The 15,928-nt window shown below is 41.5% G+C and overlaps 1 protein-coding gene across 1 annotated transcript in view; it reads left to right on the top strand.

The window, feature by feature from the left end:
* The window catches only part of LOC121612282 (plexin-A1-like), a 201,945-nt gene that overhangs the window by 126,608 nt on the left and 59,409 nt on the right, over positions 1 to 15,928 (top strand). The window contains exons 10-11 of the mRNA XM_041945070.1: positions 3,478 to 3,574; positions 7,861 to 8,084. Coding sequence (XP_041801004.1) covers positions 3,478 to 3,574; positions 7,861 to 8,084 — 321 coding nt within the window. The remainder of the gene's footprint in view (positions 1 to 3,477; positions 3,575 to 7,860; positions 8,085 to 15,928) is intronic.

The raw sequence follows: 15,928 nt of genomic DNA, 5'->3' as shown, positions 1-15,928 counted from the left end.
TTCAGCAGTGTTCCATAATTACGTGTACTTTCATGCCACAGTTATTATCATGTCAGAGGAACTGTGGTTTTCAAAAGGTGACTGTCTAATTTTGGAATAAAGCTCTGCATCTCCGTCTCAGCTTGACTTCTGTCCATCCAGAAAATTAAAGCATACTTCCACTGAGAAGTTAGAATAACAGCCGGTGACAGCGACCCCTGACTAAATGTCACTGCATTGTTGACCAGAACTTTGTAGGAAGTTTTGTGGATAAATAGATTGATTGTCCTAAACTGAACTGTAAGTCATGGCCAAATGCCTGCATCAAGTATCAGGTACCACCGCTCCTTCTAAATCTCATTAGAGGAGAATTTGAAATTTCAGAGGTCCGGGTCGAGTAATAACTGGTGACTGACAAGACCAGTGTGATGAAGTATCAAAGTGTCAGCTCAACTGATGCTCTCCTGGTGTGCCTCGATTCTTTTTTCTGATAAATTTTAGCCATGTTAGTGGCATGGCTGTATGGATGGCAAGTTCAGCTGGACCACAAGTTTGGTCCACATTGAAATATCTCAACAATTATTGGATGAATTGCCATGCAGTTTTGATATAGACATTCATGGTCCCCAGAGGATGAAGTCTCTTGACTTTGGTGATCCCCTTTTACTCTAGTGCCACCATGATGAGTGAAATGTCTTTACTACTGTTGGAAGAACTGTTGGCCAGAATTTGGTATATGAATTCATGCCCCCCTTATGATGCATTGTTATGACTTTGTTGAGCCTCAGACTACTCATCAAGCTCCATCATCAGGTTAAAATTTCAATTTGTCATATGGTTTTGCTTTGTGCCTCAGCTGTATCTTGACTTTAGTGCTTAGTAGCAAATGTTCGCATGCTAACACCCAAAACAGATGGTAAACAGTACATCAGAATGTAACCATTGTCATTATAAGCATGTTAGCATACTGATGTTCGCGTTTAGCTAAAAGCACCAGCGTGCCTAAGAAAAGGCTCACATAGCTGTTTCAAATTTGGATCTTCCGGAAAGTTCTACTTAGCAAGTTCCCTGTGACACCTGTGGTTTAAGTGGTACTTCAGCTCTAAAGTGGTTTTTAAACTCAAATCCCTCTTCTGCTGCATATTTCTCCTTCTGCTGCTGTTCAGCTTTAAATCAGTCTAAAACTTGTATTTTACGCCAAAGTGTCCCTCAGGAAGAGAGTTAGACAGTGGGTGATGCTCAGTGCGACTGGGTGGCATGGTGTCACAGTGTGGTTTGTGTCGGCGTTTTAAGCCATGTGACAGTATGAATAAAGCATGATGTGGCGGGCAGCAGGGTGGGCAGGGACTGACAAGAGAACAAGCTCACCCAGTGTTTTGGTGACGGCAGACAAGTTGAAACCCTTAAAGTTTAATGGGGGCCACGCCGCAGAGAGAGGGGTAGCATGTGGCCGCGTGTGTGTGTGTGTGGGTCCTGTGGTTTCACTCTGGCTGGAAGCTGCCGTACACTGGCCTTTAAACAGTGGGACGTAATAGTGATGCTAATAAAGTCAGCAGCCCGTGATGGATCAGGGTCACACTGAACTAGTGGGAAGGGAATAAGACCAATCAGCCTTTCCTTTGTGGCAAAAGAGTGTTTTGGTTGAATCCCTCTGCTCCGGAGCTGCTGACCTCCCAGAATCCTGTGGTTTCCCTGGCGTGTGTTCCTCTCAGCTTCTTAACTGTCTCAATAGAGGTGCTTGTGTGCTTGAGGTGCAACGTGGCTGCTTGCTTACAATGTCTCCTTTTTTTTTTTCCCTCTTGTTTACATCTCCGTCTCCCCCAGGCTTTGGATTGAACCGATACCACTACTGATCTGAAATAACACCATGTTTTACATGTATATCAGTATCTTAATATCTACTTTGCTAGTGTACAGACAACCCATGGAGCTTATTATTTTAAGTAGCCCCACCCGTTTTAGTCTGTTAGCGCCACCTTTACAGATTCCATGTCTACAAATCTGTGTTACAGCCTCTCAAAAGAACTGATAAAGATTAGTGTCACCGGGGTGTCCTGATGGCACAATGAGGGTGCAGCATCCCCGGTTTGATTCTAGCCGTGGACCTTTGATGCGCGTCCTGCCCCTTTATCTCCTCTTGCTTCCTGTCTCTTTTCTGTCAGCTCCTCAGGATGGGCTTGGATGACTAAAAGTAAAGCAGAAAATGTGAAAATATCTATGAATCTCGGCTATTATGAATTATTATTTGTTAAAACGGGATGCCCACCAGTGTGCTGACAAACAGCACAATGGTGGGCATCCCGTTTGAAACATTAGAATCACTATGACAAAAAGCAAGCTCACGTTGCATGAACTGTCTTGCACCAGTGGAAGGTCAAGTGACATTAGATTAGAAACTGGAATATCTGGAGAACAGGTTATTTGCCTGCTGTCCTCTGGTTGTTCACTATTTTTACTTAGGACGAAAGTAACGAATAACGAATAAGCCAATACTTTAGTTTTTGATCTTCAGTTATTTCATTTGAAAATGGGATTACCTGCCATTAGTGTAGTTGCCACCAAAAGTAGTGAAATCACAGCAACGACACCGTTGACAAATGGCCCTAGTGGCCAGGCAAATAATGACTGACATTCGATTTAGAAAACATAATCCAAAAAGCAATTTTGTTTATGCCAAAAGCAAAGGAAAAGGTACTGTAGGTTTGTTGAGTTTGTCTGTCTGTTTGTGGGAAAACAACAGGTGCTCATCGTCAGATTTTGACTTTATGTACACACAGGACAGAACCATCAAGTTTGAGCATCTTTATTCACTCCTGGGATATGTCTGGTATTTAAGTCATGGTGGTGAATCAGAGAAGAGTGAAGAAAAGTTTTTATCATTACAGTGTGTGTGTGTGTGCATGCATGCATGCGTGTGTGTATATGTCTCAGGCCCCATTGCCCACATGGGACGGTCGAGTCCCGTCTATCAAATCCAGTGTGTCAGGGAGCAAATTGGAAATGCCAATTTCACTTTACACTGCTCCGAATCTTATCTCTCCCTTACCCTCATCCCACCATTTAGCTCCTGCGTAAATGAATAAGGTCCTCTCGCACATCCACCGCTGTCCGATCAGACTGCTTTCACCTCTCTGACCACTTCTCCTCCTCCTCCCCGTCTTCTTCTCTTCATCCTTCACCCCCATTTTCCTCTCATCACCCGTCTTGTCCCTTTCCCTTCGTCCTCCCTCATCTCCTCTCCTCCTCTCCATTCCTCCATGCCCATTCAACTGTAACCCCATCTGTTATGTCTCTGTGTGTATTTATGAAATATGTCTGTTTTGGTAAATATGGATTTATGCATGTGTGCAAGCTCGGGCCGTATCGCTGTCTGCAATGAACAAGCTGTGCCGAATCACAATGCAAATTAAACAATATCTCATACAATTCCCAATTTGCATTGAATCCATTATAAATCAACAATTTCTCACACGCTTTCTGTTTCTCTGTCTGTCTCAGTATGACTACGAGGGCAGTGACATCAGTGACCTACCAGTCGACCTCTCCGTGGTGTGGAATGGAATCTTTGTCATTGACAACCCGTTCAATATCCAAGGTACAACATTTCCTTTTCTCCGTGCAACCCTCCCTATTCTCCACTCTCATTTTGGCGGGGCATTGTTGCTTGGCAAAAATTTGAATCAGTCCTGGTTGTTTATCCGTCGGTAATGATTTCCTGTGAAGCAACAATGCTGTGTGCACTCCTTTCCCCTACATAAGAAATCTGTAATATCATTTTTTGACAGCCATCAGGGAGAAAGGTGAAAGTGTGTCCGCATGGAAAATCTCTATTCTTGTCTCAGGGATAAAAGAGGGCCAGAGGGAGTGATTGATGGATGGTGATGACAACAAACAACATCCAACACAGAAATTAATAGGGATGGATGTTAGAGAGGAAGATAAACAAATGGTGAAACCAATAGGCAGAAGAAAGGATGGAGGGGAAGAACGATGGGTGGATGACAGGTTGATAAATGCACCATGTAATGGCAGGGCTAGATGAAAGTAAAGGGGATTGATAAAGAAAAACAGGAAGCGACATGGAGGGATGGCATTTATTATTTTTAATCGCTATTTGTGCATGAAGTGGAAAACAATTACCATTTCTAAATTCTTTATCAAGTGTAATATATTGGGTTGTGGAGGCTAATGATTTTAGACGTCCCATTACACAAGATAATGTAAGTCTTGCTCTCAAGTGTGTCATACAGTGTTTTGCAAAAAAAAAGTTCATGTCCGGAGTCAGGTGAACTAACCTTTCCTCCTCTGTTCTCCCCCGTTTCAGTCTTTAGATGACACACGTGCACGTTTTAATCTCACATCCTTTGTGTTCCATCTGACCTCATTTTGATAAATGTCAGACATGCAGTTCATTTTGCAGATTGCTTGGAAATTAGTTGCTTATCGGTCATGACCTAATTTTTCTGCCTGTGTTATTTTGTTTAAAATATGCTCCTTTAGGGTTTGAGTCTGTCTGTGCTGAAAGATCCTTTCTGGGGATTAAACATCCTGAGTTAACATGAGTTGAGGAGTATTGTAGCTGCCGCCACAAAATAAGTAATCACACTTCTGTGCAATCAAGTAGATGGATCTTATTCTGCAATTTTGAAAGATGGATTTGATGACTTTTCCTAATCAGATAAGTACTCAGCTGAGCAATTCAGGCCTATATCTGGAGAATAATCCACTCAGTACCAGTATCAGCATTTATTTAGTGAGTCAAGTAATACTGCACATTGCAGTCTAATATTTCTGTGTTAAGTTTTGGTATTGGTAAAATGAGCTCCACACCATTGCCGTCACATGCAAAGCACTCACTGCGGCACGCATCCTGATCCACAGGGCCTGTTTCGAGAGTTAGCTGGAAAACTCTGCTCTACATAACCTCATATCTGGAGCATGGACTGGTGGTTAAAAGCCCTGTTATGGCTGACTTTTATTCAAAAGCACCACTACTACTGCAAATTGTATCAATTTAGACAGCAGAGCTATCCAGCTAACTCTTGAAACAGGCACTAGTGGTGTGTGCCACAGCGACTGCTTTGCATGTGACAGCGCTGGTGTTGAGCTCTAAGAGTTTGGGAGTGTGAAATCCAATGATCTTAGAGGCGGAGTGTGTGCGAACTCGACAAGTATGTTCCTGTCGTTATGACTGTGAGTAAGCAGCGCCTGCTACTTGACTTTCTCGGTGGCAGAGAATTTATGCAGGCAGCATCCAAGGCCAGTGGTGTATTCATCACGACGAGACAGACTTGTGAAACATGTGGCTACGTTATGGATGAGTAATGAATCAACAAGCCTATCAACCCACCGAAGATATATTATGCTTATTGGGCTAAAGCCTCACAGAAAACCTATTAGGATTATGAGTTCAATGCGATGCTTAGTGTTAAAGGTCTAAGACTCTTTAAAAACAGGCATTATAAAACCGTCCTCACTCATACAAATCTCATAAAGACCTTCTCCTCCTTTTCTCCTCCTTTTTCTCTCCATCCTCCATTAATCCCTCCTTGCTCCATCCTTGTCTTTTTCTTTCTGAATTGAAGCTGTATTATCCGTCTGCAGCACAGCCGCTCGGCCCTGGCCCAGCTTTGCCCCGGTGTAAAGCGGAGATGTTAATGTTAATTAAATCATTCATTTGGTTCAGATTAATTAGCGTCGCGCTACTTTTAAGCTGAGCTGTGGCTAATCAGATTAGGCCGAGCGGAGGGCCGAGGCAGGCAGATGGATAGGAAGGAAGCTCGCTTTGAAGTCCGGCCGCCGTCTGTCTGCCGAGGAGTGGGAGGAGGGAGGAGATTCCTCCGTGCTCTGTTGCTTCTTTTTTTTTCCCCTCTCTGTTTTTCCACTTGAGTTCATTTCAAATCTGTTTAACTGGTGTGACAGCAAACAAACCTGCCAGCAGGTTGTGTCACTGCTGTATCAAGGATGGATAATTATGATTGAGATTAACGGGTGACAAATGGTAACAAAAAACAAAAATCAAAAAACGTATCCACTTAGAGGTGCTTATTTCTCTCTCATTTGCATGACTTTCTCTCCTCCATTCGTCTTTGCTTGGTTCTCTCCTCACACAGATGCTCTTTTCGTCCCCCTCTCTCACATTTCCTCTCGACCTCTCTCGCTCTCTCAGCGGCTCTATCCGTTTCTCTAATTCGGTCGTTCTCGAGGGGGCCTCCTCATCTTTAAATTCATAACAATTCTTGTTGCTGTTTTGTTAACAAGCGCAGCTCAAATTTATCCTCCCCCTCCTCCCTGCTTCCTTTCATCTCCCTCTCCTCTCTCTTCTCAGGTGTTTGAGGTTTTAATTATTTATTTGTCTATTTATTTATTTATTCATTTCTTACTTTTAATGACTTTTTCCAGTCTGCAGAGTTTGGGGAATGTTTTTTTTTACACAACAAATTATCAACTCCCTATTGGCGTTAGAAGACATTACCTGTCGAATTAATTCCTGTAATATCCCTGTAGGTCGCTTGTTCATTTTTTTCCCTCTATTTATCTGTGGAAACAGTTATTTTCTCATCGTCACAGTCTCCGAGTGGTAATAATCACCTACCAAAGGTTCTCAGTGTTACGTGGGTGATTAACATTCATTTATGCTGTTCCTGCTCTCACTCAGGCTAACAGGCACATACACTCCTGATTACTTTTTTTTTTTTTACTTTTTTTCTTGCCACTGTTGCTTTCATTCAAATTAACAACTTCCAGAACTTTCTGTTCATCAAAAATATTTGTCAAGCAGTCTGAAAAAAGGTAAAGTTTCTAAATTCAAGCAACTATGGTTTGTGCATTTAAAGAGTTGAGAGTTCATTGCTAGTTAAACATGTCGGCTACTACAAAAATCGTTTTTTTCTCAGAAGCTGAAACATGATGCATATTGTCTGCGCAGTAATACTACTTATGTACAACTGCACTTGTAATTGTTCAACATTTTGGTAAACCTACATATAGCCTATAGCCTTACAACCATGAGAGTTAGCCTAAATGAGATCTATGGCGTGTCTGAAACTACAACCAGTAGCTAGTTAGCTTAGCTTAGTTCTTTGTAAAGATGGGAAACAGGGAAAAGTGAGCTGTCTATAGGTGAAAAAGAAATAGGTAAATAAAATCCACCTACCAGCAAAGCTAGCTCCCCTCATTTCAAACCAGGTCAAATGAATATCAAGTTAGTTTTTAAGTGCTAGCAAATTAAGGTAGTAGAGTAGTAGCGTTAGCCTATATTTGAATTCACCTTTGACTTTGGGCAGAAACATTGTGTCTCAGCTTTTCAGACTTACTAATTACAAAAACACACATATATAAAAATACACGGTTGAGCTCGTGGAGCAGGGCGAGCCCAGAGGTGGGACAGAGTCAATGTGTGCCATTACAGTTTTGTTAAAGCTCAAAGAGTACAAGGTAGGAGACAAAGAGTTGTGCTTTGAGTTAGCTGCCGGTCCACTAGCCTTCAGTTTTCATGTATTTTGTCATGGAGGGATTCTTTCATAGCTCTTTCTGAAAAGCAGTAACATGAAATAATGATAAAAGAGAGGAACAGGGATGTGGCTTTGTCACGTCACTCTGTCTCTTCATGAAATATAGTGCTATGGCCGCTATGCTATGCCGTTTTAGCCATGTTTGCTAAGTTTCATGTTTTAGTAAACTTGTTAGCTTACATGCTAATCCTCTAACATCATAAATGCCATGGCCACACACAACTGACTTTCACTGCCATTTGTGTCCATTCATGTCATGACCATTCAACAGCCCATATTTAAGTTTGAAAGTATAACGTGTGCTGTGAAAAGCTGCTGTCTCCCCAGGACTCCAATCATATCAAATCTGTGTCTGTCTCCCGGCCAGCCCACCTGTACAAGTGCAGAGCGTTGCGAGACAGCTGCGGTATGTGCCTCAAGGCTGACCCCAGGTTCGAATGTGGTTGGTGCGTCCAGGACAAGAAGTGCTCCCTCAGACAGGAGTGTGCCAGCGGAGGAAATTCCCACCTCCCGCTGCAGCTGACTGAAGGCGGAGGGTGGATGCACGCCACCTCTGGAAACAGCCGCTGCACCCACCCCAAGATCACGAAGGTAAGTGAATGTGTGTGTGTCTTTCCTTATGGCTCTGTACATGGAGGATGGCACCACTCACTGCTCACTGAAGAGGCTGCGAGCTGACGTGTGTGAGACCATAGACCTTGTAAAACATGGACATAGTCTGCGTGACGTCACCCTTAGGTGAACTGACCACGGCTGGCCTCACCCTCAACTGTGGTAACTGCTAAAAATGGGAAAGGCGTTCTCTGGAGGCAGTGTTTGGTTTATCTGTTTTGGGCTGCTGGTACAGTACATGGTGGTGAACCTGAGCACCCACTCACTCTGTAGATATAAGGAGCTCATTCTCAGCAACGACAACACTACAATTCTCATTTTCTGGTAATTATACTGTACATTAATGAGACCAAACATAATTTGAAATATTATATTCTTTTTCGTTCAGGAGGTCCCCCTACATCTTATACACTTGTCCTCAAAAGGTCCTTTTTTAAGTCTCTCCCACACAAATACACAAAACCAGAAAAATAGCTAAACACACACACAAACACACACACTTACTCACCGCCTGTTCCCCTGGTTAATGGGGAACAGTTGGCCGTTAGACAGCAAGATACTGGCTTCTTTACAGGCAGAACAGAGTGCGTTCCAAATCACAGAAAAGTTTGTAGAGGAAGTCACATGATGCAGGCAGCATTTTTCATGAGCCAGCGCTCCAAACATGGAGCCTGATGATACAATGGCAGCTGACGAAAACCAGCATGGGCTCTGACCTCTTTGTCAGGCTCAAACGAAATACAACAACACAAACCTCAGACACATGGCACTTTGCCTGCACTAACATCCCTGGAACTTAAACCTGTAGGAGAGTGTGGGTCCAACTAAAACATTAAATGTCCAATCCGTAGTTTTTAGACCATAAAAACTCAGGGTACCATCACATTTCTAACTGAAACAAGGCCTACTACTGCAGCTAACAAGTATCGTTTACAAATTGGTCTTACATCTCTGTTACTTCTCAAAAGAATTCTGTAGTTTACTTCATCAGTACAGTATTGAAAATACGATGGATATTCTTTTACAACTAGAAATAGAAATTATGAAAAGGACATGCTAACCCAACAAAGAAATATTTTCTGTTTCAACTGCTGCTGTAAGGAAGAATAAAGACCAGAAATCAAAGCCTTCGCTGGGAAAAATGTTTAATATCTTGGGCTACTGTCTCTTGAAAACAGCTGTCATATTTCTACATATTGCACGTGCAAATCTTGGCTACAAATTTGATTTTAACCAAATTCTGACTTTTAGCATGATGTTGAAAACAAGAGAAGAGATGACACCAATTTTTTCAGTTATCAATGCAAATGTCCATCCTTTTCCATTCTCCATTTGTAATGAAGATCTATTTGTGAAAAAGCAGAAGCAGCTTTATGTTCTCACTGTTCGTTTTGGGCTCTCGGTGAAAAACATTTTAAGTTTGCATATATGCTTTTGAAGCCGCAAAGTGAAGCCAACCTAATTCTAGGGAGCTTTACTACATAGAAGCATCACCATTGGGGAGAAAAGAAGACAACAACAAAAAAAACCCATCCACAGTCGGCAAAAACCAAAAGAAACTCTTCGAGTCATAACTCCCTCCAATGTTACAGTCCTAAAATCACCTGCAAAGAAAAGCAGCGCGGCTTCTTTGAGCGCCATCATAATCTTGTCAACTCGTGAAGACTGTAAAGTCACCTGCAGAGATCCAAGGCTGGTAAACCTTGATAGGCCATTGCGTCAGCTCTCTTTCCTGAAGCCCCCGTGGTCACGAAAACCCTACGTGTCCTGAACCGAGAATGAAAGCTGCTCTATTTTAATGTGTTCCCATGTTGGGACCTTGTGCCTGCCCTTGGCACAGAAATGGTATTATTACTCACTGTTACATCAAACTGGTACAGAGGCACGTAGCGACAGAGGCATGGAGAGGTTTGTTTGCTTTTGATTTCTTTTTTTTTTAACTGTCTTTTAGGTGTGTTCATTTTTGTCTGCCACTGTTGCTCTGTGTATTGATGCGTTTTGGAAGCTGTAAGGGTCAAAATCAAGCATTGGTCAGATAGATTTTTAGACTCTTTCATGTTTGTTTACTTTCTTTATGCTTTATTTGTGGATCTCTTTCCTTCCTGCCTGACTTTCTGCCTTGACTTTCAGTGGGTATTAGTCGAAGAAGTGAGGGAAAAAAAGGCTTTTTCTGTCCTCAGTTATAAAATCTGATTTAGAAAAGCGTAATTGTCCAACAGTAAGGCAGTGGAATCAAATTTCTTCCATAGCAGGTACAAAAGCTGCTTGATTCCTCCGCAAATGAACATTTAATGAATCAGATGATTATCTTGATATTAATGGAGTAATTTGTGTCACTTCAGGATATTCCCACTTGGTCTTATCTATTCTCATTTTTTAAGAGCATCAAGTCTCATTAAACCTTCAGTTCTTGATCAAATTACTCAAGATGTGCAATTTTCTGTTGACTACTTTACACTTAATAAATGTCATGAGAAAGTAGTCTTTGCAGACAAGTCTTTTGACCATATCTTAGTATATTTGTTTCATCTCTTGATCACCATTTACATCACACAATCGGTTCAGACAACACGGATTACTCTCTTGACCTTTCAGAACTGGTAATCCCACTGACATAATGTCATGTCATTTCCTATACCTATATTGGTCTGGATAAATGAGTTATCTAAGAACAGAAAAGGGTTTTCCTTCAGTCCTTCTGGTTTGATTCCTTCACAACGTTTCCCTTTTTTTTTCTTAGCAGCAGCCTCTGATGTTTCCTGACACCCCAAAAACCTGCTGAAATATGCGTCTCTTGTTTTGCCCTGTTGCTGCTACATAATGCTGTGACCAGACATGTAAATATGTGTTCACAAACTGAAAAGAGAGGAGTGCTTACCTGTTTATCTTTGTTTGAGCATGTGTCTGGGTGTGTGTTTCTGTGCGGACCCAAGGGCATGAGAAGGAGAACAGAAAGTCAGAGTTCTGTGTTTTTTCTGTTATGGTTATAGTACAAGTGGAGAGACTGGAGTAAGAAATGTTGAAAGAGTCAGGGAAGCAGATATTATAGATATTGTGTACTCATTTACAATTCATTCTGGATTCAGTGCCAATACACAAACTATTCACCCAACAGTTATTCTGTTGACTTGAACAGGCTATTTTAAACAATTATTGTATTGTAGGTTAAGTGGTGGGTTCAGCTTATTATAGGATGAACCAGGTTTATTAGTCTCTGTAGTAACAGTGACTGTGACGTTTTACTGCTCACTGACCTGATTCGCGCTGAGAGCCCAGTATGCAGTAGGTGTTCTTGTTTATCACATAGGTATCACTGGCAGTGGTGGAAGAAGTATTCAGATCCTTTATTTAAGTAAAAGTAGCAACACCACACTGTGAAGATGCTCCACTGCAAGTAAAAGTCCTGCATTTCAAACCTTAGTTAAGTAAAACGTTTTAAGTGTTACCAGCAAAATGTAGTTACAGTATAAAATAATAATTCATATTGTGCACCAGTATGTAATGTTTTTAGATTGATATCACCGCCTCATTAATGTGTATGTATGGTGTAAGGCATCATATTCTTTAAGATCTTTGTATATCTGCTGCATCGCAGTCCTGTGAGAACCAAGCACTGCATCCCTAGTTAACTTTTCATGAGAAAAACAGCTCTGTGAGAATTCATTTTCCAGCTAATCCAAGAGGGTTTTTAAATAGTTTATGCATCTTAAGTAATTTTCTCAGTGCATAAAGGAACACTTAACCCTTCAGTTTGTCACAAACATTCAAACTCAGAATCACCGAATTCAGAGGTGCGTGGTTTTCACAGGACAGTAAGGGGATGAAAAATTGTAATCTGAATGGTAGCTAGTAGCTAAAGCTGTCACACAAAATTAGTGGAGCAGAAATTACAGTATTTGCCTCTGAGATGTAGTTGAACAGAAATATAAAGTTAGATAAAATAGAGTAAAGTAAAATACAGACACCTCCAATTTCTACTTCAGTGCAGTACTTGTAACATCTCCAATCCACTGTTAAAAGTAAATATTCCCAATTCAGTATTCCCAGGTTTATCAAATACTTCAACATAGTAACTACAGCTAAATCATTTGTTTGAGGCAGTATTCCCAAGAAAGAAAAAAGGCCCATTGCAAATTGAATTTCCCGAACTCCGTTTGCTTAGAATGCTTTAGCAGAATTCCCAAACTATTTTCTGACCACATAAACAACTTTTTAACAGCTGCTGGTGTTCCATGGCTCACGCGCGATTGGTTACCACTCAGACCACACCAAGATTACTATGTTACAGAACACACACACACACACACACACACACCATGTGTGTACAGGCTCGATGACAGACTGCTAGGAAATCACTGCTATAATATTGATGATTTGATGTGGCTGCTTTGTGGTTAGGGCTGCAATATAAAGGCCACACCACCACAGAGCGACGCCACAGTGCTTTACATCCAGTAGAGTCCTGGTCAATGGTATTCAAAAGAACTGACCAAACACAGGAAGAAAAATTATGTAAAAGATGAAAAGATTAATTATTGCTGCTTCCAAAGCTGTGACCTCCAATTGATAAAAAGCCAAACTCTTAAAATTGGAAAACAGTGAAGTTGGTGAAAGGAACTCCTCTTTTTCATCACCATTTCAACTGCGGTTCTCTGCAAAATTGCAGAGAAACTGTGCTGGCTAATGTAGCCTCAGTGTTTACTAAAAATGGCTAGCAGCCAGATACACATAGTAAGTCATTAGTGATTGGTTAGAGCAAAAAAAAAACAGCTAACAAGGAACGCAGCGTCGGACTGAATAAAGTAAGTACTCACAAAAATTACCATTCAGTCTGAATATCAGGCTTTTAGCTGATTAGCTCCATGCTTTGGTGGTTAGTGGCTAGTAGCTGGCAGAGATTGTTTTATATTAGTATGCATTCACAAGCATTTGTGGTCTTTGTGTCAGTTGAGACCTAGATCATTTTGGCTGCTCATGAGGAGCAATCATATCTGTTATTCTTTTGCAGTTGTGTCCTATTAGGGCTGTCAATGACTATTCTAAATTCAAATATATGCATTGAAATTGTAAAAAAAAAAAATCCATATATTCGATTGTGAAAAAATGATGACAACCCTATTTCTTGCTCCTCTCTTGATTCAGTGAATTAAGAGTTTCTCTCAACCAATCCAGAGCGAGTGAAGACTGTTGGAACAGGGAAAAGATTATATTTTGTTTTTGTGTTTTGATGAAGTGTGTTTTACGATGATAAAATTACTGTTTCTGTGAATGGAGTCTGGTGGCTTTTTTAGGGGCAATGTAATGGCTGTTTGTTACTCTTTCACTAAAAGGTCTGTCTTTCTAGAGATCCTTTTCATGATGTTGTCACAACACTTTTAGTGGACGTACAATGACGGTGCGCAAACGCCCAGAGGGATTACATTGTGTGGCTGCCGGCTGTAAATACTGGAAAAACTTCAACTCCATTAGTCACTTGGGTGTAACACATAGCTAATGCACCTATTTTAAGCCTAATCATGATCTATACCTAAACCTAACCAAAATGCAGCTGTATCACAAGCATTAACCACATGTTTAATATTGTTTTAATCAAGTTTTATTTTGAAATTGTAAAAGAATGTTGCTAACCACACAGTATATTTATTTTTGCTAACTTGAGTGTGGAGTCCTGCACATTGAAAAATAACAGTGAAGAGCTCCCCAGTGCCTTAAAAAGTGATGCCATGGTGTCCCCACCGAGCATCTACGAGCATGAGACGAGTTGGGGATGCGTCGTGTTGCAGACCACTACCCTCTCAAAACCGCCTGAGGTCTGTTTTCAGCTTCAGGGCATCTGTACTTTACATTCCCCAGAGAGTGCTGGTCATGTGCCTGAATGTAGTAGTGTTGTGTCAAATCACTGCAACATGAGTCCAAAGCTGCTTGAGGTCCCATTTCCACACTGCGGCGTCTGCCTGCATGCCCACAGGCTCAGCGAGCACTGGTTATCTTGTTATGTGGTGCCATACTTTTACACTTCCAAGAGTGTCTGAGCTTCCAATGGAAATCCACTCTCAGATTTCACAGAAATAATATGATGATGCACAACCATTGCATTCCTTTAGCTAGGAGGTGTCGTGGTCTGGCTCCATCTTCTGTACCACAATGATCATATTTCTAACGCATAGCTAGAGATCATCATGGGGTTTATTAGAGGCAATGTTGTTGCTTGCTTAAGTCTCCTAGTTCCATGAAGTATGTAAGGCATCTGCGTTTCGTGAGCCAAGTTGCAACCAGCACATTCATTTTCCCATCAGTGCTTCCCCCCTCAAAGGTTTTGAGGCACATTGAGATTTCCTGTTCCACTTTGGGGTCCGTCATGATACTGCTGCTGAATGCATGACATGACAGGAGGATATACCTTACCACAACCTCACCTGTCTCCTCACAAATATGGATGAGGACTGACTGATGGTCAGAGCCACTGCAAGCACCAAGGCTAGTTTAGTTTGGTAACAGATTATCACCGTACGAATGAAGTCACAGAACTACATGTGAAACCACATATGTACAGTATATGAATACACCTCCAGATATCTAATTGCATGGGTGTGGTCTGTCTCTATTTCTGTGTCATTACCTGGCCTCTATGGACCACAGATTTTTGTTGTTTAAAATTGGGGCTCAATCTAAATGGGCCACTGCTGCGATTGGCTTTATCTCTAGCCCCTAATGGTTATTAGCCTATACTCCAGCAGTGAGAGTTGTAGGTAAATGCAACCTTAAACATGTAAAAGCGGCGTATTGTAGAAATTCAGGCCTCCTAACAAATACAGGAAAAACATTACCAGTTAAAAGTCCAGCTGCATGCAGGATCGTATGATGACCAATATGATAATGTGTATTTTAAGCCTCCCATGCATGCAAGGGAATCCACCCTTCTACTCTTCTCTCTGAAATGTGCTTCACATTAATAGTCAAAATAATTCAGCATCAAAGCTGTTCCAATATAAAGTATATGTAGGATAAGCATAACATGCCCGAAGATGTTTTTTTTTTCCACAGGCTGGTGACTGTGTGTTTATGGTGTGATAGTATATGTTCCCATAGTCTTCATTGGCCCCTTTTTCAGTGCCCCCCTCAGCTGATGGTGGTAATCCCCTTTAACAGCACTCTTCCCTCTCTCTCTCTGTTGCCTGTCTGTCTGTGCCTCTGCCAGTGTTTATATCCCAGGGCTTGGTGGCTAGCTGATATTGTGTTTTGTGGTATCATAGCTCCATTCTTCCAAAACCATCTGAAGTCCCATTTCCACACCCTGACATCTGTTGTCCATATCGTACCCTAGAGCTTGATGGCTACTCGCTCTGGTCAGTGTTTACCAGCTATTGTGTTTGTGGAACCAAAACGCTGAGGCTCTACTGGCGCCTGAGGTTCCAATGTGAGTCTGCTCCCAAATAGTAGGCAGCACTATCGCCAGCCAGACTGCTCTCACTCCGTCTCCCTCTCTTAATTCAGTTCACTCCAGTTCCTATTTTGTTTTGTAGATTGTTTTCTATAGCGACATATCAGGTATAAGATTTCAAACCCAAACATAACACTTCATGCATTATAATTTCTACATTACACCTCAAACTCTCTCTCTTGAACACAAACAGCAGCTAATTTTGCCTGCTTGGGGCTGTACGGCTGTTGATGAAGGTCTGCCTTTGTTTACGTAATATCTGTAGTAGCATGATGCTGCCAAAGGTTCTGTGTTTTTACTCATAAAATGCAAGAGCTTCCAAAATGTGGTTTGTCTGGCAGCCGTCATACTAGTATTTGGTAGCTTGCTGACAAGATAAATG

This window comes from Chelmon rostratus, chromosome 10, assembly GCF_017976325.1.
Source record: "Chelmon rostratus isolate fCheRos1 chromosome 10, fCheRos1.pri, whole genome shotgun sequence".
Lineage (NCBI taxonomy): Eukaryota > Metazoa > Chordata > Actinopteri > Chaetodontiformes > Chaetodontidae > Chelmon > Chelmon rostratus.
Note: the sequence above shows the minus strand (reverse complement) of the source record. Positions and strands in the feature narration are given on the sequence as shown.